Raw genomic sequence first — 23126 nt, 5'->3', positions numbered from 1 at the left:
ATCCCACATTATTCCCGAAACAGATCCAGTGTTTACCAGTGTGTGAAATACGAGGAGCTGTTGCTTGCTGTTAAAGCTCAGTTGATTTCTGATTGCACGTAAATTGAAACGCTTCATTTCCAGGTTTTGCACACACTAAAACAACAGCACTGGTAGGGAGTTTTTGTCATTTGGCCCTTTCTGTTTACACTTGTGAATATAAAGTGAATCAAGCTCATTTTATATGGATACAATCTGATTTAATCTGCTTCCATTTCAGTCATGTTTATTCTCCCTCCTTTTCCACCAAATCTTGGTCTTTTTCTCCCAAAGCTAAACCTCCTACACAGTCTGACTCACTGCATCACTACATACAGTACTACTCGGTAAGAGTGTCCATGGGAATCACACACCTACACTTTATCAAAGAGGGAAATTGATAAGGCCTAGTCAAGGAATTATTTTTAATTATGTAATTATGTTATTGATTCAGTTTAATATTGCTCTTATATCACAGTGCCAACTGTAATAGTAGACATTTTAAATAAAAAAGCACCAATTAAAGACTGGATGCAACTGTTTTAAGGTGAATTTTCCATGTTTTTACCATTTCTCAAACCTAGAAGTAGAAGATATATTTTTGAAGTAAGAAGAACTAAACTTCTTAAGAGGATACACATAGGGTCAGACAGCCCGGTTTATTTGTTTTTATAGTAACTGAAACTACAGAATCATGTTGTAATCCAAAAAAGGTGAACAAACCAAAACTTTTACATTTCTCAGATATTATACTTCATTATTTTCATATGTAAATGTTTTATTAGACATCTATTTGAAGATGTTTCAGATATCTCACTATTTTCTTTTTTTTTGAGGAGCAGTTATTTTTAGGGTATGTCTGTGATTTCAGTGTGGATAATGTAAATTTTTGAATATCACATTTCTATTTATCCACATTTATCCACTTATCCACTTTAAAACAAACTCTAGAAATATCTCTGTAGAGTTACATCAGCATGACAGTGAATATTAGTCATTTGCCATAATTTTGGGCCTTTTTCTTAGGTATGGAGGCACTTGAACCTGACCAGACCTTGTGAGATCCACAGCAGGGCTACTGCAGCACAAACTGCTTTAAAAGGTGAAGCTAGCTATGTCTGGTCCAGGTCCAGGTCAGAGCCATTTTAGTGGCACAATATTAGGCAGGTGGTTTTAATGTTATGGATGATTGCTGTATGTGTATACTCTGTGGTCCATATCAAGCTGATCAGAACTGGCCAAAAGAATAGAAATCACTGGAGCAGATAAGCATTTACCTACTGTCACTATGCTTAATGTCAGGCATGGACTAGAGAGTGCTAATCTGTGGAGCAGTGGAACTGTGTTCTCTGGAATGATGGATGGTGATCCTTGGGATGAGTTAGGGAGTTGGGGATGATCATCCAACATCCTGACCATCCAGGACTAACGGTCTTGTCACTAAATGCAATGAAATGCTCCAAATTCTAGTAGAAAGCCCTTTACTGGACAGTAGAGACTCCAACAATCATACCCTTGATTTCAGAGGAAACAATAAATGAGCAGGTGTCTCAATACTTTTGACATTGTGTCTGTATAGGACTAAAGTGTAAGCCTTCAGATCTAAATCTTAAGCCCTTTACTGGTGCTGCCTCTGACTCCATACTTTTTTTTCTTTTGTATGATTCTAAACTGACGGACTGGAATTACGTCATTCTGTACGCACACATACTGTGCAGAAATTACAGTACAACAGTGATGCCCACAATTACTCAGAGGAAAACAGAGGACCAGAAGAAGCCTGCTGTTTGTAAGTGGTCAGTGGGTTCAGAACGTGTTCTTATGCTTTTCCGGCTTAAGAGCACAAGCAAATGTGAAGCAAATGTAAGTGTCTGATCTGTGAGTGTGCGTTACCATAGCAGTTGGACTCGTCAGGGTTTAAGGGGGGGCAGTCTTGAGTATGATCACATCGCTTGGAGCGAGGTACACAGCTACCAGTACTCTCACACACCAAATCCCCATTCTCACACTGAACAAAAGCTACAGAGATAGAGAGGGAGAGGGAGGGAGGGAGTTTTGAAAAACACTATAATACTTTGGAAAAGATGCAAATTACCATAAATACAGTAAAAAAAGGTAAAAGAAAATTGGTTAAGCATTGCATCGATTTCTTCAATTCCACAAACAGCTCACCTGATAACCAAAACAGGTACTAGATACACTGCATCAAGAGGACACAACAAGAGGATAGCAACACCCCAGCCAGAATACTGATGCGGGGCTCACATGAGTGGAACGTGGGCTGGGTGTGTTCCAGGTGGGCATGGGCTCTGAGTAGGTTTGTACATGCACTTTTACTGGAACCCTGTTGGGCTTCCCAAATAGGCCCTATTGTTACAGCCCACCTTAATCTCACATGGGTCCCATCTAGGCCATCTATGTGCAGTGAACTACATGGAACTTGTGGACAAAATGTTCTGGTTCCCAGTTGGGCTACCCTTACAGGCCCCACATGAACATGTCAGCTGAGACTGTCAGGGGGGCTTGGGAATAAAAAAAAAATGATTACAGTGTTTTTTGTTAGTGTTAAAAACTATGCAATGCGATGTGACTTCAGTAAGCTTTTGCAGTTACATAAACCAGCCAATAAAAAAGAGCCCTCATTAAAAGTCAAATAAGCTTGTTTTATGCTGAGTTAAATACCAGGGTTTTAAATAGTGATGAAAATAATTTTCATCCAACCAAACTTACATGCTCACTATTCATACATCAAATATCAACTTTAGATACTTAATAAATAAATGATGTGGCATCTTTACTATAATTCACTTCTTTTGTATGAATATTATAAGTTTAATTTACAAATTAATTAAAAATGACTGCCCAGGTAAGTTTCTACCTCAGATGACTGCGATTTTTGCACATTACTGTATGTATATATACACAAGTGTGTGTGTGTGTGTGTGCGTGTCTTACGGCATTCGTATTCATCCTCTCCATTAGGACAGTCTGGTACACTGTCACAGCGCAGCAGTGAAGGGATGCAGGTGCCGTTGGTGCAGCGGAACTGTCTGTCCTTACAGTCAGTCTGTGGGGGCACCACATTCGCACACTCCTCCTCATCCGAACGGTCTACACAGTCTGCCTCGCCGTCACACCGCCAGCTCTGTGGCACACACTCCAGCAGGTACACACACTGGAAGTATCCCGGGTCACATGTAGGCGGGGTGGAGGTGACGGGGGCTGGAAAAGGAACAAAGATTATATGTGAATTAAATAATTAAATGTATGTAATGTATGTATGTAATTAAAGAGAGACGCCTGATAAATTTGGCAGACACCTTGGTCATGTGTAAGACTAATGTAGCGAGGTAAGAGAGGCCCACAAACTGACTGGAATCATCACACATTTGCCAATGCTGAGTGGTCCCTGGGAAGCAAAGCCTGGGTTTTCTCTCTAATATGATTAATCAAGCTTGTGTTGGCACTTAATATACATCTACAATATGCTTCATAAATATCTCTTATATGTTGCCATAGTTATAAAAGGTGGTGCAGATGGTGGGTGCTGCTTGTGTGAGCGCTACCATTACCAGTCACAGGGCTGATATGTTTTAATAAAACCTTCCATTCAGCCCCGTCTCACGCCGTTCCAGTCCGAGAAACTAGGGAGCAAAAGCTGTTTATTCATCGGTTGCATCGCTTGTTTGTTTGTAGGTCCATGGATCTGGCCGTTCAGTTCTCAGACAGGTCTGAATAGTGGCGAGCTAAAGCTAAATCAAATCCTATAACCAAAAGCTACCAAGCTAAACTTAACTAGAGAGCAGGAGCTAAACCAACCAGCATTACCGAAGGCTTACAGGATATCAAGCAGAACTTAACTAGCATGCTAAAGCTAAATCACTAGAAAGCAACCAAGCTAACCTAACTAGAGAGCTAGAGCTAAAGCTAAACCAACTAGCATAGTGTGCTAAAGCTAAGCACACTATGCAAGCAGAACCTAACTAGTGTGCTAAAGCTAAGCCAACCATAAACCAACCAGTGTTACCAAAAGGTAGCACTAGCAAGCTACCAAGCTAACCTAACTAAGGAACTAGTGCTAATGCTAAATCAACTAGCATTACCAAAAGGTAGCACTAGCAAGCTACCAAGCTAACCTAACTAAGGAACTAGAGCTAATGCTAAACCAACTAGCATTACCAAAAGGTAGCACTAGCAAGCTACCAAGCTAACCTAACTAAGGAACTAGTACTAATGCTAAATCAACTAGCATTACCAAAGGCTAGCAATCTATCAAGCAGAACCTAAAGCTAATGCTAAACCAACTAGCATTACCAAAAGCTAGCACTAGCAAGCTACCAAGCCAACCTAACTAAGGAACTAGTACTAATGCTAAATCAACTAGCATTACCAAAAGGTAGCACTAGCAAGCTACCAAGCTAACCTAACTAAGGAACTAGTACTAATGCTAAATCAACTAGCATTACCAAAGGCTAGCAATCTATCAAGCAGAACCTAAAGCTAATGCTAAACCAACTAGCATTACCAAAAGTTAGCACTAGCAAGCTACCAAGCTAACCTAACTAAGGAACTAGTACTAATGCTAAATCAACTAGCATTACCAAAAGGTAGCACTAGCAAGCTACCAAGCTAACCTAACTAGGGAACTAGAGCTAATGCTAAACCAACTAGCATTACCAAAAGCTAGCAAGATATCAAGCAGAACCTAACTAGTGAGCTAAAGCTAAACCAACCCTAAACCAACCAGCATTACCAAAAGGTAGAACTAGCAAGCTACCAAGCTAACCTAACTAGGGAACTAGTGCTAATGCTAAATCAACTAGCATTACCAAAGGCTAGCAATCTATTAAGCAGAACCTAAAGCTAAAGCTAAACCAACCAGCATACCCAAAAGCTAGCACTAGCAAGCTACCAAGCTAACCTAACTAGGGAAGTAGTGCTAATGCTAAATCAACTAGCATTACCAAAAGGTAGCACTAGCAAGCTACCAAGCTAACCTAACTAGGGAAGTAGTGCTAATGCTAAATCAACTAGCATTACCAAAAGGTAGCACTAGCAAGCTACCAAGCTAACCTAACTAAGGAACTAGTGCTAATGCTAAATCAACTAGCATTACCAAAGGCTAGCAATCTATCAAGCAGAACCTAAAGCTAAAGCTAAACCAACCAGTGTTACCAAAAGGTAGCACTAGCAAGCTACCAAGCTAACCTAACTAAGGAACTAGTGCTAATGCTAAATCAACTAGCATTACCAAAAGGTAGAACTAGCAAGCTACCAAGCTAACCTAACTAAGGAACTAGTGCTAATGCTAAATCAACTAGCATTACCAAAGGCTAGCAATCTATTAAGCAGAACCTAAAGCTAAAGCTAAACCAACCAGCATACCCAAAAGCTAGCACTAGCAAGCTACCAAGCTAACCTAACTAGGGAACTAGAGCTAATGCTAAACCAACTAGCATTACCAAAAGCTAGCAAGATATCAAGCAGAACCTAACTAGTGAGCTAAAGCTAAACCAACCCTAAACCAACCAACATTACCAAAAGGTAGCACTAGCAAGCTACCAAGCTAACCTAACTAGGGAAGTAGTGCTAATGCTAAATCAACTAGCATTACCAAAAGGTAGCACTAGCAAGCTACCAAGCTAACCTAACTAGGGAAGTAGTGCTAATGCTAAATCAACTAGCATTACCAAAGGCTAGCAATCTATCAAGCAGAACCTAAAGCTAAAGCTAAACCAACCAGTGTTACCAAAAGGTAGCACTAGCAAGCTACCAAGCTAACCTAACTAAGGAACTAGTGCTAATGCTAAATCAACTAGCATTACCAAAAGGTAGAACTAGCAAGCTACCAAGCTAACCTAACTAAGGAACTAGTGCTAATGCTAAATCAACTAGCATTACCAAAAGCTAACCATATATAAAAGCAGAACCGAACTAGAGAGCTAAAGCTAAACCAACCAGCATGACCAAACGCTGGCTAACCTGTCTGCCCCTCGTCAGTTTGTTGTTGATCTCTGTTTGTACATCTGCTCTTCATTTGCTCTTTTACAGTGCCGATAGATCTGCTCACCATCTGCTGCATCTGTCTGGCCGTGCCGTTCTCAGTCTAAACAGTGTTTTTTGTATGAAAGTTGTTTGTATGATATTTGTTATTATAGTGCAACACTAAAGCAACAGATTCCAGACTGCTTACGCTGGCTGAGGGACTGTGTGGTAGACGGAGGTGACGGAGAGCAGACAGGCGTGCAGACAGGAGAACCCCTGAGCCAAAGGAAGAGATGCAACACAAAGGCAGGTGATGAGAACGGGCCAGTACCTCCTATAGCACAGTCTGGGGTGAAGGAGAGGTCATCTATGGCAATGTTTGTCCACTGGTCCCCTCCCACCTCTGCTTCAAAGGTCACTCTGAAGGGCAGCGGGTTGGACAGGACCACGTTACTGTAGCGCCAGCTGCGTCCATGGTTACCGCTGACCGCCCACATTAGCAAGGGAACGCCACTCCTGCCTACTGTGTACACCTGTAACGAATCAGCCAACTCAGACCTCAGAGAGTTTCTTCTGGTTTTGCTGGAGTAACTTTCTCTACTGTCCAGGAAAGAAGGCTTTCTACTAGATTTTGGAGGAGCATTGCTGTGAGCATTTGATTGCATTCAACAACAAGAGTGTTAGTAAGGTCAGGATGTTGGATGATCACCACCCCACCTCACCCCCAGCTCCCCAACTCATCCCAAAAGTATTGGATGGAGCACCACCATCATTCCAGAGCATATAGTTCCTCTGCTCTACAGCTCAATGCTGGGGGTCTTTATACCCCTCTATAGCCCACTTATATATAATTATGTAATTATATACAGTGGGGAGAACAAGTATTTGATACACTGCTGATTTTTCAGGTTTTCCCACTTGCAAAGCATGTAGAAGACTGTAATTTTTATCATAGGTACTCTTCAACTGTGAGTGATGGAATCTAAAACAAAAATCCAGAAAAATACATTGAATGATTTTTAAATAATTAATTTCCATTTTATTGTGGGAAATAAGTATTTGATCATCTATCAACCAGTAAGAATTTTGGCTCTCACAGACATGTTACTTCTTCTTTAAGAAGCCCTCCTGTTCTCCACTCATTACCTGTATTAACTGCACCTGTTTGAACTCGTTACCTGTATAAAAGACACCTGTCCACACACTCAATCAGTCAGACTCCAGCATCTCCACAATGCCCAAGACCAGAGAGCTTTGTAAGGACATCAGGGATAAAATTGTAGACCTGCACAAGGCTGGGATGGGCTACAGGACAATAGGCAAGCAGCTTGGTGAGAAGGCAACAACTGTTGGTGCAATTATTAGAAAATGGAAGAAATGCAAAATAACGGATAATCTCCCTCGGTCTGGGGCGCCATGCAAGATCTCACCTCGTGGAGCATCAATGATCTTGAGGAAGGTGAGGAATGAGCCCAGAATTACACGGCAGGACCTGGTCAATGACCTGAATAGAGCTGGGACCACAGTCTCAAAGAAAACAATCAGTAACACTCTACGCCGTCAAGGATTAAAATCCTGCAGTGCACGCAAGGTGCCCTTCCTCAAGCCAACGCATGTCAAAGCCCGTCTGAAGTTTGCAAATGACCATCTGAATGATCCAGAGGAGGAATGGGAGAAGGTCATGTGGTCTGATGAGACAAAAATAGAACTTTTTGGTTTAAACTCCACTCGTCATGTTTGGAGGAAGAAGAATGATGAGTACGACCCCAAGAACACCATCCCAACCGTGAAGCATGGCGGTGGAAACATCATTCTTTGGGGATGCTTTTCTGCAAAGGGGACAGGACGACTGCACCGTATTGTGGGAAGGATGGATGGGGCCATGTATCGTGAGATTTTGGCCAACAACCTCCTTCCCTCAGTAAGAGCACTGAAGATGGGTCGTGGCTGGGTCTTCCAGCATGATAACGACCCAAAACACACAGCCAGGGCAACTAAAGAGTGGCTCCGTAGGAAACATTTTAAGGTCCTGGAGTGGCCTAGCCAGTCTCCAGACCTGAATCCAATAGAAAATCTTTGGAGGGAGCTTAAAGTCCGTGTGGCCCAGCGACAGCCACGAAACCTGAAGGCTCTGGAGGAGATCTGTATGGAGGAGTGGGCCAAAATCCCTGCTGCAGTGTGTGCAAACCTTGTCAAGAACTACAGGAAACGTCTCATCTCTGTAATTGCAAACAAAGGTTTCTGTACCAAATATTAAGTTTCTTTTTCTGGTGTATCAAATACTTATTTCCCACAATAAAATGGAAATTAATTATTTAAAAATCATACAATGTATTTTTCTGGATTTTTGTTTTAGATTCCATCACTCACAGTTGAAGAGTACCTATGATAAAAATTACAGTCTTCTACATGCTTTGCAAGTGGGAAAACCTGAAAAATCAGCAGTGTATCAAATACTTGTTCTCCCCACTGTATAACTCAATGTTTTTTTCCATTTAGTCTTTCTCCTGCTCACCTTCAGTGTCCCCATGCGCTCGGAGCCGTACATGTTGAACCAGAAACGCAGATGGCACACACCGACGCTGGCCGGAAACTCCAGCTGAGTGGTTACCTTGGCAACATCCCCTTCTCGCTGCAGGGCCGAGTTCACATACAGGTATCCCCCCGACCCGTCTAACATGGTTAACAATCACAAACACCCAAGAGCCATTCAGCAGAGCATTCCTCACACATTACAGACGCTATAAATCTGATAAATAAATCTGATTTCAATTTCATGCATGTAGTGTTAACTCTCATACTGTTTATAGGAGTGTGCGATATCTTAACGATATCTAGTTGCGGCTCTGTGTCTTAACAATGCGATTGAAAAGCTCTTTTCATACTGTAGACTCAAACTCAGACAAAAACAAATATTGTTAAATGGTTTATATGATTAAAAGCTCGTGCACTGAAAAAATACTTTAAGCGAATCATCATTGACAGAATTTTAATTTTCTTTTTTTATTTTACTTTTATATTGTGTTGAAATTTCTGTCCAAAAGTGCTCAAAATAAAAACTGAGCTTTAGTGGTCCAGCAGGCTAAGTTGCTGCCACTACGACTCGAATCCCCGGTGATGCTGCCTGCCATCAGCAATCGAAGCCTGAAAGAGCACAATTGGCCTTGCTGCCCCTCAGGGTGGGTAGATGGCTCTCTCTCCCCACATCACTTCAGCAGGATGATGGCCGGCACGGGCGTCCGCTAGCCTAAGCATTAGAGCTCAGTACCCAGCACTTTCATCTGAGCACGTTGGTTGCCCAGTGATGTTGTATAGGTAAAAATTCACAGGTGTATTTTACAGGAAAATTTACCTGTATGTTTTGTTCCAATACTGATTATATGGAAATATACATTTATTGAAATCTTGACATTTCATTTTATTTTACTTACTGAGTCGTTTTAATTGATTTAATAGTTTTTAGTCTAGTCTTGAAATACAAATATAAATTGGAAGTAATATTATTTAAATTATATAATTAATATTATTAAGTTATGCAGTTATGAAATCAAAGATTAGTCCTTACAAATGAAAGTATTTCTATACTTATGCTAACTATGCTATATTCAGTATTTGGTTATATTGTATTTTCTAATATGGACATGCTGCACACTTCCTGTGCATGTATAGGTGTAGACTAGTTAGGAGCTTTATTACACAACTCTGCAGGAGTCTTTCCACTCAACTTCTGATCTCTCTCTCTGCAGACTTGATAACCCCCCAAGGAGTGCAATAAATGGAAGAATGGCTCAATTTCCTTTCTAGGAATTCCTATAATGATTCTAGAATACAGTAATAATTTACTGCCATTCAACACCGGAAAGCTGTCTAATCAGCCACTGTCTAATCACTTTCTTGAACACTGGTCTTGATGCAGTTTTTCATGAAAGTGACCTATTTCAGGGTCGTTATTACATTACCCATACATTACATTATGTTACATGCTGCACGTGCAAGCATCACTTCACACTCTATAATCTACAGAAATAAATGGAACTGCTGTAATGAGCAGGGTTCATTTTTTAAGACTGCCGTTGTACACCAGCAGCACCTACCAGGGCTGTGGTCACAGGAGGGTCCAGTCCCTTGATGCGCCTGACCTTGACCAATCTGCCAGTCAAAATCATCATTCTGGTCCTGCTGCAGCTGACACTCCGACTCCCACTGGTCCTCCGGCATGTTAAAGTTACAGGCTCCTACCAGGCCATCTGGAGGACACACAAAGAGGAGTCTATCGATTTCTTACACAGACAAAAACAACAGCCCAGTTTCTGTTCTGTAAGCAAATGCCACCCAGATCTGACTGCAATATCACACAGGGATTTAATGTTACAGTACTTACTTCAACAATACTAGTGTGATTATTATGAAGGAGTTTCTGAGCATAGTTGCTAACCAACTGAGGAAATCTAAAAGTCACAGATTAAGGTTGTAGATATAGCTTAGTTTCTACACAGGGTTCTGTTTCTGACTTACAGACACAAAAGTTTAAATCGTGGTGCTCGAAGACCACACTTTTAATCTTTTGGGCACCCCTGGTCAAAGTACATGTTTAATTGATTCTCAAAATGACAAAGAATAAACGTCTGCACAATTTACTGTATAATTACTGTGAATTTGCTGAAATGCTGAAAAATTAAATGTGGCATGTGTTTTTTCCAAAATGTTAATTTTAGCAAATACATGTGACACACACACAAGCTATTTGTCTTGCTCTTTGTTACAAGCTACAAATGGCTTTATTATTTTCATGTATTGCTTAAATTACCTTTATGTAAACTACATTTGAGTATAGCCTTTTTTAAATAGCTGTTGACATACAGTTAATAATAATATATAATAATATACATATATATATATATATATATATATATATATATATTTCAGTCCCAGTGGCTTCAGATGTAGGTGTTTGACTCATATGTCACCATTACCATAATTTGATGAGAATTTATTGTTCTGTGTACACTGACAAACAAACAAACCATTCTTCACATTTGTTTAACATTAGAGGTTTTTCTTTTCTGATACCAATATTGAAATCTTGTGTATCGGTTAAAAATTTGCTATATATATAACATGTATTTGTATTTTCTTTGGAAGCACATAAGAACTTCTCAATACAATAAAGTCTGGACTACCACACAAGAAGCAACACACAGCTAACATCAGATCGCAGTGTAACTATGTGCTGTTTCAGGCTAGATTTGTTACAGGATTGGTTTGGATTCAGTTTTTTTCTCCATTAAAATTCGATTCCAACCTGTTCTGCTGACACAGGCCTGTTACCTATTGATATACCATCTCTATTTTACATTCAAATAAAGGGAAAAAGGTGAAAGCTCTTAATTATCCATGTAACTGTGTGATTCCCTCTGAACAGTACAGCAAAGCAACATTAATAACCGTAGACCTCCAGGGGTTCCGAATATAGTGTAATATGTGTTGTCTTTGAGGAAATGGAGGAGATGTACTCACTGCAGTGCAGTTCGTCAGACCTGTCTGCACAATCAGCCTTATTATCACACACCAGACTGGAGTCGATACAGTCGCCATTGCTGCACAGAAAATCAGTGGCTGCGGGGCAGGCGCCAGGGTGGATGACACCTGCAGATATAATGAATTCAGAACAATATGAGAATATAGGAGTTGAAATATATGCAACATGTCAGAAGCGTCTGAAATGTGAAATGAAGTTCAGCTGAGTGTCTGAGTATGGTTTATTTTAGAAGGTTGCTCTAATGAGTGACACCTGCTCATAGAACAAGGGAGCGTTTTTATGCTGATAGTAGCCATTACAAGATGGTAAATTGTGGCCATGAAGGGATGCACATGGTCAGCAACAGTACTCCAATAGTCTGTGGCATTTAAATGATGCTTGATTGGTATTAACAGGCCCAAAGTGTGCCAAGGGCTTGCATAAACCTCCTTAATCAGGAGGTGCAGGGATGTTTCTTGTGTTCGCAAAAATAGATAAGACATAAAGGACACTGACATTAAATTATATAGAAACAGAAATGGAGATTTAGGGCGAGGATATAGTGTGATGGTAATTTGGAAATATAAAGTGCAGTGTGCAAAAGTGAGTGTGCTACATTAAGCTGTACATTCCAGAAGGCTGTGTAATAGTTAATAGAATAAATAATAATATGAATATTTATAAGCATAGAACATCCAGTGTATTGTCCTATGCTATACATGCAATCTGTACATGCAAGTAGATCTAGTTATTGTAATAGCCTGAAGAGCCTCTCTGCATTGGCCTTCAGGTAGTGAAAGCCCATCCCTGACCACAACAGAGAAAAGAGCCCATTATTGGCATGGCTGAGGCTCTTCAATATCTTCCTGGCCTTGGTCCAGCACCACTTGTTGTCGATGGTCTGCAGGTCAGGGAGCTCTCTCTAGATGATTCGCTCAGTTGTTGACGTCACATGAAAACAACACTTTCTCTGTCATTTTTTGACTCAAAGACTACAGCATTTAGACAGACCTTGAACCGCTACTGTGTGAATGTGCCCTAACAAATCAATACACTGCCCATTAGCACTGTCTTACTCACTCTTGCACCCTTACTCTCTCACTCCACCCTCAGACTTCAGTGGTTGTCTGGTGAGCAACTATTGGCTGCTCAACACCTCTGTTGGTGCTATTTTCTTTCACACTCCCTCCAAAACACCCCAAACAAAACTCAGCTATGTTCAGGGAATCGGACTTAACATCCTCCATCAAGCTGCCCTGAGGAACCGCATTACATCACATTATCCCGCAGACCTTTCAAGGAAATCACACGAGGTTCCAACATTTCATCTATCACACACATCCTCGAAATCCCCCCTTTCCAATCCAGGTCCTGGAGGACCCCCTTGCCCTGCGCATTTTAGTGGTTTTCTGCTCTTACACACCATCTTCAGCTCGGAAAGGGCTCGGTAATTAACAGATTAGCTGGATCAGGTGAGTTGGGAGCAGGGTAAACATTAAAGTGGGCAGGTGAGGGGCTCCTTCAGGACCAGGGTTGAGAAACACTGCATGAAAAGACTGAACGACTTCATGCCTCAGCTAACTGCAGGCAGTGCACATAGACACTGTTATCTTCATAGTTCCCCCAGAGAAAGCTACAGGCATGACTGCATTAGCAGCCAGTATTAACAGCAACCTTTAACAATGTGCAGCACACCTGATTAATGGCGGCACTTAGAACCCACAAACTCAACTTAACACCATCCACCTTCATTGTTGTCCCTAAAGAGTTTGAAGGAATATGGTTTTCCATGCTGACGCTTCTCAGTTTATGCGTTTCTGAACACACACAGGCTCACACATATACAGAGTATTAAAGTAGCACTGATGAGAGTTAAGCTGAGTGCTGCTCTCATTATGCTGTTAAATGCCTCTCGGCTTTTACGACCAGGATGGGAGCGGAGCGAGAGAGATGCATAAAACAACAGGAAGAGAGAGACTTAAAAGCAAAAGGCTATGTTTTTTAACCTTATCTATGCCTGCGGTATAAGCTTTGTGACTTCGATTCCCAATAATGTCAGTGTTTCCCTGTGCTGTAAAAAGGAACGCTGTTGACTTACATTTACAATAGAAGCAAAAGGGCAGCTCCTAAAATCAGTCCACAGTGAGTTTGTATTTCTCAGACATGCATTTTTTACATGCCCTGCATATTCATCACTCTAAAGTATGACTGACTGAAGCGGTAACTCTGTATAATTCATTCTTTTTTGCACTCATTCTTTCATGGACTAGTTTCCTAGAGGGAAGAATTTGTGGTAAGATGTTCCCACAGTAGAGGAGTATGTGGAGTTGTGGAGTTTCCACATGAATGCAGGAAAAGATAGAACTTAAATTATAACTTTATAACTGGAACTTTTTTTTTTTTTTTTTTACTGTATTCATCCAGTTTTCAAAACAGTGCTCTCCAACCATGCTCCCTGCTGGGGACCTTGCCCCACAGGTTCAAAACTAATCCACCTCACCTGATTCATTTATTTACTGCCTTCATAAGTTCATTTGATTTGGTATGACGTTTAAACCTGCAGGAAGGAAGATTTGACGAAGATGTCCTGTTTGGGAGTGACATATATATATATATATATATATATATATATATATAATACATTTTTTTTTTTTTTGGGTATGGGGTTTCTGAAATCAACACAGGGTGAAAGATGTGGTCAAGAAATAGAAATACAACACACCTAATACTTGCTTAAGGCACACTTTGAAGTGTGAACACTTTGAAGCTCTTAGTAACCATCAGAATTCCTGTTGGATATTTGTCCACTCTTTTTGTCAGAATTGTTTTAGTTTCCTGTCTTGGAACCGATCTTTAAGCACAGGGTTGAATTCAGAACTTGAAGTCAAGTTGAAGGCCTTTTCCAAAAGCTTCTTTCTTCTAAAACTTGCTTGACTATAGATAGACATACCTTGGAAGGCCTCTTCCTTGGGTTGTTCCTGACCATCTTCTTCCAGACTTCCAGGCAAAGTGGCTACAACTTCCAATAGCCTTTATGTAGATACAATTATTTCAACTGATTTTGGAATCTGTAGTTGATACAAAATGGCTTCTAACAACATACTCTACTTGTGTAAATCTACGACCATCCTTCTCAAATCAGGACTGAGGTCCTTGGACTTCCCTTCCCTTCAAGTATTGGTGAATCCATTGAGTGCAAACAAACCCTTTTTATGTGGGAACAAATAAGCTACCAGCTGTAGTCAATCATGATCACTAACAGGAAGTGGTTGTATGTTTAATTTTGTATTGATTTCAGAAACCCCACCAATTGGTTTCTATTAGAGATATATGTTGTAAAGACGTATGCCCATTCTGCCCCAGAGAAAAGAATACAGCTCAAAGAAATCATTGAAAGCCCAAAATTACCAATAAATGTAAACGTCCGACCACTAACCTCTATAAACGTGTTCCCTAAACCATTTCTGTTTAATTAATCAGTGTAAATCAGTCTAAATCAGGGTAGAATATGATGGTTTTAATCAAGTCTAGGTATAGGGCTTGGCTGCGGTTGCTGCTGTGTTGTTCCAACTAACTAAAATGATTAAAAAAAATTCTAAAAGGAAGAAATTCTTCTTGCTTTTTTAATGCATATGGTTATGTTCAGCTGATTTTATGTATTTGTCATTTAGTATTTTAAAAGTAACCAAAAAAGTTTAAACAACTTGCTTAGGTGTCCAAGACCTTTGCATATAATGGCACACAGAGACAACACGTGTATGTCCAAGTAAGTAAGTGTATATGGCTCACGTACTGTGTGCAGGAATCTGAAGTGATAAAATCTGAGTCTGAGTAATGCTACGTATGGCCCCAAGCGCCGTCTCGTTCCTTTGAAGCTCCACTAACGCATCACATCCCAGAGTATACCCGGACTCAACTTTAATTATTAGACTTCAGAATTGACAGACTAGAAATGACATTTTTCCCCTCTCCCCTGCTCTTTCATGTGGGAAGGGGGGAAAAAAACAAGCTTGTCAAATTTAGCAGATCAGTGTCTTTTTCCTATCCAATTAACAGCGAGATGTGATGTTTTCATTAGGCACTGCCGAGATCCGCCCAAGGGGTGCTGATGGTCATGTATCTACAAGAATATTAAATAAACAGTGAGACCAGAGGGAAATTAAAAGTTGAGAGCCGAGAGAGACACCTCACCAGAATGTCAAACGTGTGTGTTTTTGTGTATCGCATCAGATGGAAAAACCTCTGTGCTATCTGAGATCTCTAGCCCAAGGCTAGTGTAATCACTCACTCACTCAAAATGTGTAAGTCCCATGTTTAGAAAGTGTGAGGTACTGTTAGTCTCAGGTGGAAACATGCATTTTTGAACTCAGCTCAGACACAGCTGTCATAGCTGGGTGTTGTGGTGAGGAATGAAATACAGCTCCACAGGGTTGCACTTAACAAAGCAAGAGGATAATAAAAGAAAACCCAGAAAATACAAGAAATACTAATAAAAAGGCTATTTTGTGTAATTATTGTATATATATTAGCTGATTTTTCCCTATTTTCTCCACAATTTGCGATGCCCGCGCAATGCCCCCGTCACCAATGAAGGCAGACTAGCACATATCAAATGTTGTCATAGCTTATGTCCGGTCAGGTGTTACCATTGGGGTTGGGGTTGGGACAGTTTTTCTCATAAATAAAAGATGAGGAAGGATTGAAGTTTAGGTGGCTTGCCTTATTTTGCTCGCAGGGTGACAAAGTGAACACTACACAGTTTTAAATCAAATTCCATAAATGACAAACCTTCAATCTGACAATTACAAGTGTTTAACTGCTCTGAACCAAGAAAGAGAGGCTGGTTAGCGTTAGTCTGGCTGCCAGAAAGCGAGTAATGATTGAGCGGTTGCTGCTGAAAGGACAGACAGCTGAATTAAAAGTTTTTTCTCCATGGTTTTGGGTCTGTAGCCCACTCACTAAGCTAAGCAAGCCTTAGCTCGGCTACAGCTCCACCGAATATCAGACAACTCAGTGCAGCTGCTGTTGAAAAACTGCTGAGCTGAAGACACCAGTGTTGAAGATCATAACTTGTGTCTGAGAGAGCGAAGTCGAGGGACTGGGAGTTATGGAAAAGCGAAATGAGAGATAGGTTCTGCTGTGTTTGAACTCGTAGCTGGCTATCAAGGCTAAACACCACATCACAGACTGTGTTCCAGCTAACTCAGGCTCAAATCACACATACTGTATCACCATTATACCTCCCCACAACACCAAGCAACACAAAGAGCAAAAATATAAACCTTCTGGAAGTCCAGAAGGAGAGCCAGTGTGAGACCCATCGCTTTAAAGAAGCATTGTGTGAAAAGTTCTTCTGATGTTTAAGTGTAAAGAGCCTTCAAGGAATCTCTGCATACTGCAAAGGTTCTAGGAAAAATCCTGATATTGATAGAAAACCAATTACAGCTATTTCACAAAGGCTCCTTCAAATGTAATAGATTCTTCACATGCTTCTTCACCCTCCAGTCCTGTGCTGCTCTAACACTCCCATTTCAACCGGTACGGCTTATTAATGATGTGTGCCCAGTTTCCCAGAAGCATCTAAGTATAAACATAATTATGAACTCAAATTTATCCTTCTGCGCTGAATCTACGCCTACGTGTAGCCACGTGCGCTGAGCTGTACCCTACGCCATAGCCTGATGCACACCTCCCGGAAATGTAAATGCATGTTGGTCTGATTGGTACTTCTACTTTCCCCTTCACTGCCACTTTTAACAGGGGGCATGCTTTTGTGTACACTGATGTGAGATAAATGGTTGCACATGATCATCAACCAAATCATCAAATCTACCTGCAGTTCCTCGTCCATGTCTATCAGCGTATAGACAAGCACAGAAAGTTCCCCCTCTCTCTGCCTCGGTTCACTGGCCAAAGGGACTCTGCTCTCCTCTGACATCTTCTCTGTTTTGTTGCAGATGATTGTTTGCCCCAACATAATCCACTCGATTTTTTTAATAACACGCCCGAGAGAAAACACAGTGGCATTAAGAAACCCCCTCGCCAGACTAGTGCTTTGGCTGCTGAGTGACGCCAGCACATCTACACACAAGAATAAATGCTCACAACAACATGGCCACTTACACAGGTTACCCTTGTAGACTCGAGAGGCATGTATTGGTCTTAACTGATCAGAGAGTGCCAGTGTGATGCTCCTTCAAACATTTGGGCTTAGATGCTTTTGTGGAACCCAGTCCTGTTTAGTTGTATAGTTGTGTTAGGGTAGCCAGACACCAGGACAGAGCTCTTCCTATGAGTGTTTATGAGTGAATGAGGTGCAGTAAAGATGAGAAAAAAAACAACTGGGCTAAAAAAAGCACTACATGGTTGTTTCTCAAGACAGAATTCTTGACAGGTCATCTTAAACTTAGAAGAATAGAAGGAAGGAGGTTTGCAGGTTTGAGATGTATTATTAGCGCACTTGTTGTTGTAGAACTCTGGGGCCAGGTTCAGATATGACTGCTTATTCACAAAAGTGTTGTTTTTCTTTCATATAAAAAGCCAAAAGCCAAAGAAAAGCTCAACATGCTTCAATCCATTAGTGAAAAAAGGTTCTTTGACTCATTGACTCATTAAAGAGGAAGCTTGTGTTGGTGTTATAGAGTGATTTCTTTTACGGTTTTATAAAGAACCATCCACAAGAAGTTTCCCTTCTAAGTCAAGTGCTGTTTAATCAGTGTGGCAGTACTGGTTAAATGGCTCTTTCCTGCTATCAGACCTCCCCAGGCTGATGCTACACCAGGCAAAGAACCATGTACGTATTTGAATTGTCATGTTTCTACATAAAACCATTGTCTTTCCAAAGCCTTTAAAGAACCTCCTTCTCTAAGGATGCACTTGACTTAAAGACTTCCAGCTCATTCCTGTTGGAAAATCACCAATTTACCCACGTTCACTTCTTGAGTCAAGCCTACAAGAACACATAAGAGCACATGACAGCACATGAGAGTGCATGTTCAAGTCCTGGAGTAACCTGCGCTGCACAATGTAGGGATTTCAGTGCTCATATGTACTTGAAGCGAAGGATAATTGTCATGGACTAAATGAATTCAGGCCTGCTTGGAGCAAGGAAACCACTGAACTGAACTGAGCAGGCCATTAGGATTAGTCTAGGTCTGGGAAATAGAAAGTTTCTCTTTTGAGTTTGTTTGTATGTGTGTGTGTGTGTGTGTTACTCACTGCGGGCGCAGTCAATAAACTCCAGGTCGTCCAGTGCTGCCCCACCGCTCACGTCTTTGGCCCGCACGGCTTCGAAAATGAGCTCGAAGTTCCTCAGGTTCCTCAGAGGCACTTCCACTCTCATCCACTCATTTCTCATTCTCTGCTCCATCCAAACCTCCCTCAGGTCATTCTCCGTCTGGGCGGCACAACAGAGAAAACACAAAGGCCACCTAGGTCAGGGCTTTTTAATCAGCTACTCACAGAGCCACAGCCAGTGCAGCTCTGGATCTCTGAAAGAACACCTTTGCCATGACCTATTCTGGCTGATGATGATCAACTTTGTAAGCTATGTACTACAACAAAGTAGTGCTGGGCGATATGACCTGGAATCAGTCTCACAATTAGTTGAACATTTTACCTCGATTACGATTAACCCCTTACGCCAAAAGCTTGTTACACAGCTTGTATCAATCAGTAACTACAGGGACTTCTGTGCAAACTGGTGGGGCTGCTCTTTAGAAACAGAACTTTCAGCCCGTCGGCAGACCATAGACTGTTTAAGAGGTTAATGAACAATTCTATAAGCTGCTCGAGTGGCTCAGTTGTCTCTGCATTTGAATTCTCCTCTGTGTTGTTTCTTTGTCGCAGACTGAATGTGGTGGATTAGAGAGATTAAATATGTGAGATATGAGATATTTGGCTTTTGATTAATTGCCCAGACCTAACATAAGGGCAAAAAAAGGTGTCCTAGTGCACATCAGTGAAAATTTTAGATGATTTTGTTCTGCAATGGTGATATGTGTTCTGTTCCAGCTTCACACACACTTCAAACAATTAGCTGACAGCTTGGAAACAGGTGTGTGTAGAGCTGGAACAGGTCAGAACTGTGGATGGGGGTGCCCAAAGACTGACCTAGGCTCTGCATTGAAAAACAGGTCAGTTTGAATTTACATGATTCAAATGTGACTTGATTCAAAAGTGGTTGAAAATCAATAAAATGTGTTTCTTACTGGATTTAGAATTGTGTGTGTTCATAAAACAGTTTATTCATTTGCAACCACTTCATCTTTAAATCACACAAATTAGTGGTTCTTTTAGTGCAAAAAACAAACTCCAATACCTGCAACTCAACAGATATCTTAAAGTCCTAAAAATAAATACTTAATACTTAAATTCCTAAATTATAAAGTTTGCAGATGTCCAAGACGATGACGGGTCTGCTTGCGGACAAGTGTTTGAAGAGTTTTAATGTGAGCCACTTATCAAGCAAGCTGTTGACTTTCAGAAACTTGTCTTCTGACACTGTTATGGATTTGAGTCTGTCAGATCTTTTCCTGAAACCGACTTCTTCTCCCTTTTCGCCAGTTTCCAAAAGTCTTTTGATGGTGTAGGAAACTGTTCTCACCACACTCTGTCTTACCTGCACATTTAAGAGTTATAATGGTCTGTGCTTCTATGTCTTTTTCTGAGAACAATCTGATCGTGCATTGTTGTCTGTATATTGCGTTGGAGAGCGCAGTAACAAAGTTCCAACACTGCTTTTGTACAGACAAAGGTACTTTGTAAATTGATTGCATTGATTTTAAAGGGTTAATTTACTTCCACTGCTACAGAACAGCGGTGAGTCAAGTCAAGTCAAGTCAAGTGGGTTTTATTGTCATTTCAACTACATACAGAGTACACAGTGAAACGAAACAACGTTCCTCCAGGACCCTGGTGCAACATAGACACAGTGCATACAGAACACTAGTGCAACACAATACAAGTGCGGACAGACAACACAACACAATACAGACAGAGAATAATAAATAATTGGCGGTAGTGTGCAAATTATGCAGTGTGTATAAATATTGAGTCCAGTGAGGTAGTAAAGTTATTAGTGCAAATGCTTTGTGCAAAAATGCTTCCCATTTTATCTGGGGTAAATGGTTGGGGAGAGAGAGAGAGAGAGAGAGAGAGAGAGAGAGAGAGAGAGAGAGAGAGAGAGCGAGCGAGCATGTAACAGAAAAGACATCAGTTCAGTTGTTAACCAAATACCTGTACCATTTCAGGTTATTAACTGGACGTAAACTGATTAAATGTCGACCCACACTGGAAATCACTGGGGGTTGTCTAAAACCGACTTCATAAATGAAAGAATGATAGAACAGTTAGAAACAAAATATTTCATAATGCTTAAATGTAAACTTTTTTTGGGGCCTATTCTGATAAAATAGTCCTAATGTTTCAAACAAATATTTGATGGTGTATTTATAGTCCACTGGAAAAGCTTTAGTTTAGGGGACACTAAGTTATGAGGCTAAAAAAGTCAATGTTATGGCTAATCCAAGTGAATTTAGTCCTTGTTTCTACATTTAAGAAACGTTTGTGTTGCATGGCTGTCTGTGTTTCACTGGTGTGTATAGGTGTGTGTGTTCACTGTATGGATGGAATAAATGAGGAAGCCAAATTCCATCTGTGTCTGACGCACATGGTGAATATGGTTGTCCTGTCTTCTCTTGTGTTGGCTTTTTGGGTTATTATTAATAAAGCATTAGAAATGAAACACACACATATTACAAAAGACTGTGTACATCTATGGTTAAGTGTGAATGTGTGTGCACCTCAGCAACCAAAGGTTTTTAAACAAAGCATTTGTTTTAGAGGACCAGCAGAATGTCCCCATAACAGGTCCCCAAATGTCCTCTAAACCAGGACACCTTTCCCTATAAAATGAGTAAAACACTGGTGCGCACACACACTACACACACACACAGGCTCAAACACATATACAGTAGATAAGCCCACAAGCCCACAAGTCTTACTAATGCCTTCTCTGCTCACCACATTCAAACATGAATCATCTGGTTAGAATGCAAGTCCTCCACCCATTCCTCTCCTCTCTGTGCTTATTAGATACCCTGCTCTCTCATTCTATCCCAGGCACACACACTTTCACACACACACAGCCCCCTTCACCGTCATATTTAATGTACTAGAACAGGGAGTCATTTGGAGAGGATTACTGCTCCAGCTAAATTGCATTACAAAGCTAATCCGTGTATGTGTGTGTGGAGGGGGGCAGCTGTTTTATTACTGTAATGCGCCTCATGTCTGACATAAGTGTAAAATACAATAGCCAGATCATATAGACAGTGTATAATAGACATTTACTGCAAGTATATTAGGAGAAAATAAAGGTAAAACATCAACTACTCTCTACTCTCACTTCAAATGGCCCACAAAATCTCCCCGCGGTGATTATGCAGTTCTAGACTAACAGTAATCTTCTGTATTTTCATACATCAACAGTTAGCCAGTAAAAATGCCACTATTATGGTTCCACCAAAATCGTGCCAAAAACACACACAATTACTATTACTGCTGAAAAGTTACTCACCATGTAGCTCATATTTTGTTACACATGATTAAATTGGAAGTTGCCAAATACCTAAGATGCTGTACACATTGTATATGCTGACATATAGACCTGTGTGGACCACAGCATGATGCTCCTCTGAGAGCATTGAAGGAAAAAAAAAAACAATAAGGAGACAAGAAACCCAAACAAAAAGAGCCATTTGGAAAACTTGGAACCAAAATGTTCCCAGTTTATGCCTCTGTGAGATCAGTATAAACCGGTTGTTTAAAGCCTTGTTTACAGAGAAGCATTCACATCCTCAGAAAGGCCAGAAGTTACCAGTGGCCGGCACCACCAGCTCATTTTTATAGACGCAATCACAGGCCGAACTGGTAAACACAAAGAGTTTTGATAGAAGGAACGTGCCTGAAGCTCTTTCTCCGATGATACCACAGAAGAACTACAGTTGGTTCCATAAAGAACCAGTTCTGGAGTCGAGATGTGTGAGGTGAGTGTAAAGAACTTTTAAACTGGTAAATGAACTTTAACATCAAGTGAAGGTTCTTTATATTTTTAAAAGGTTCTTCATAATTTCTGCACCCACCACCCCATCTCTTCTCTTTAACTCATATCAGGTCATATCTCTCACTCCTTGCTCCACTTATCAGAGGGGGATCCGAAATGCTATCACAACTATGAGATGCAGCGTGCTGCACATTTTCCATGGCTAGTGACATTACTGCTAGCGACTTCTAGAAATCTGGGGAAGAAAATAAGAAACACTATGGGGAAAGCGCTGACCATGGTGCTGCAGTGATCAAGACTTTCTTAAATAAAACGTTTATTTGATTACTCCTTTCAGGACTGATAACTATATCTGGTCTATTAAACACTGCTGTGTGCAAGGAATTCTGTTGTTCTTTTGACTATATTAAATTATGCTAACTGATATTATTTGTTTCTCTGAATTTCTAGATCCATAAATTGGTACCATTTATAAACTTTTAGCTAAGTTTGCAAATTTACAGCAAACTGAAACAAATGAGATGGAAAGCCTTAAAAGTA

General features: G+C 40.7%; 1 protein-coding gene across 1 annotated transcript in view; it reads right to left on the bottom strand.

Moving 5' to 3' along the window:
* Positions 1–23126, bottom strand: part of malrd1 (MAM and LDL receptor class A domain containing 1) — a 90454-nt gene that overhangs the window by 10002 nt on the left and 57326 nt on the right. Inside the window, exons 21-27 of the mRNA XM_072686909.1 lie at positions 18740–18917; positions 11521–11649; positions 10098–10250; positions 8519–8676; positions 6335–6536; positions 2974–3240; positions 1912–2037 (exon numbers count right to left, since the gene is read on the bottom strand). Coding sequence (XP_072543010.1) covers positions 1912–2037; positions 2974–3240; positions 6335–6536; positions 8519–8676; positions 10098–10250; positions 11521–11649; positions 18740–18917 — 1213 coding nt within the window. The remainder of the gene's footprint in view (positions 1–1911; positions 2038–2973; positions 3241–6334; positions 6537–8518; positions 8677–10097; positions 10251–11520; positions 11650–18739; positions 18918–23126) is intronic.

This window comes from Salminus brasiliensis, chromosome 9 (genome assembly GCF_030463535.1).
Source record: "Salminus brasiliensis chromosome 9, fSalBra1.hap2, whole genome shotgun sequence".
NCBI classification, from domain to species: domain Eukaryota; kingdom Metazoa; phylum Chordata; class Actinopteri; order Characiformes; family Bryconidae; genus Salminus; species Salminus brasiliensis.
The sequence above is the reverse complement of the archived record's forward strand: the minus strand, read 5'-3'. Positions and strand labels throughout refer to the sequence as shown.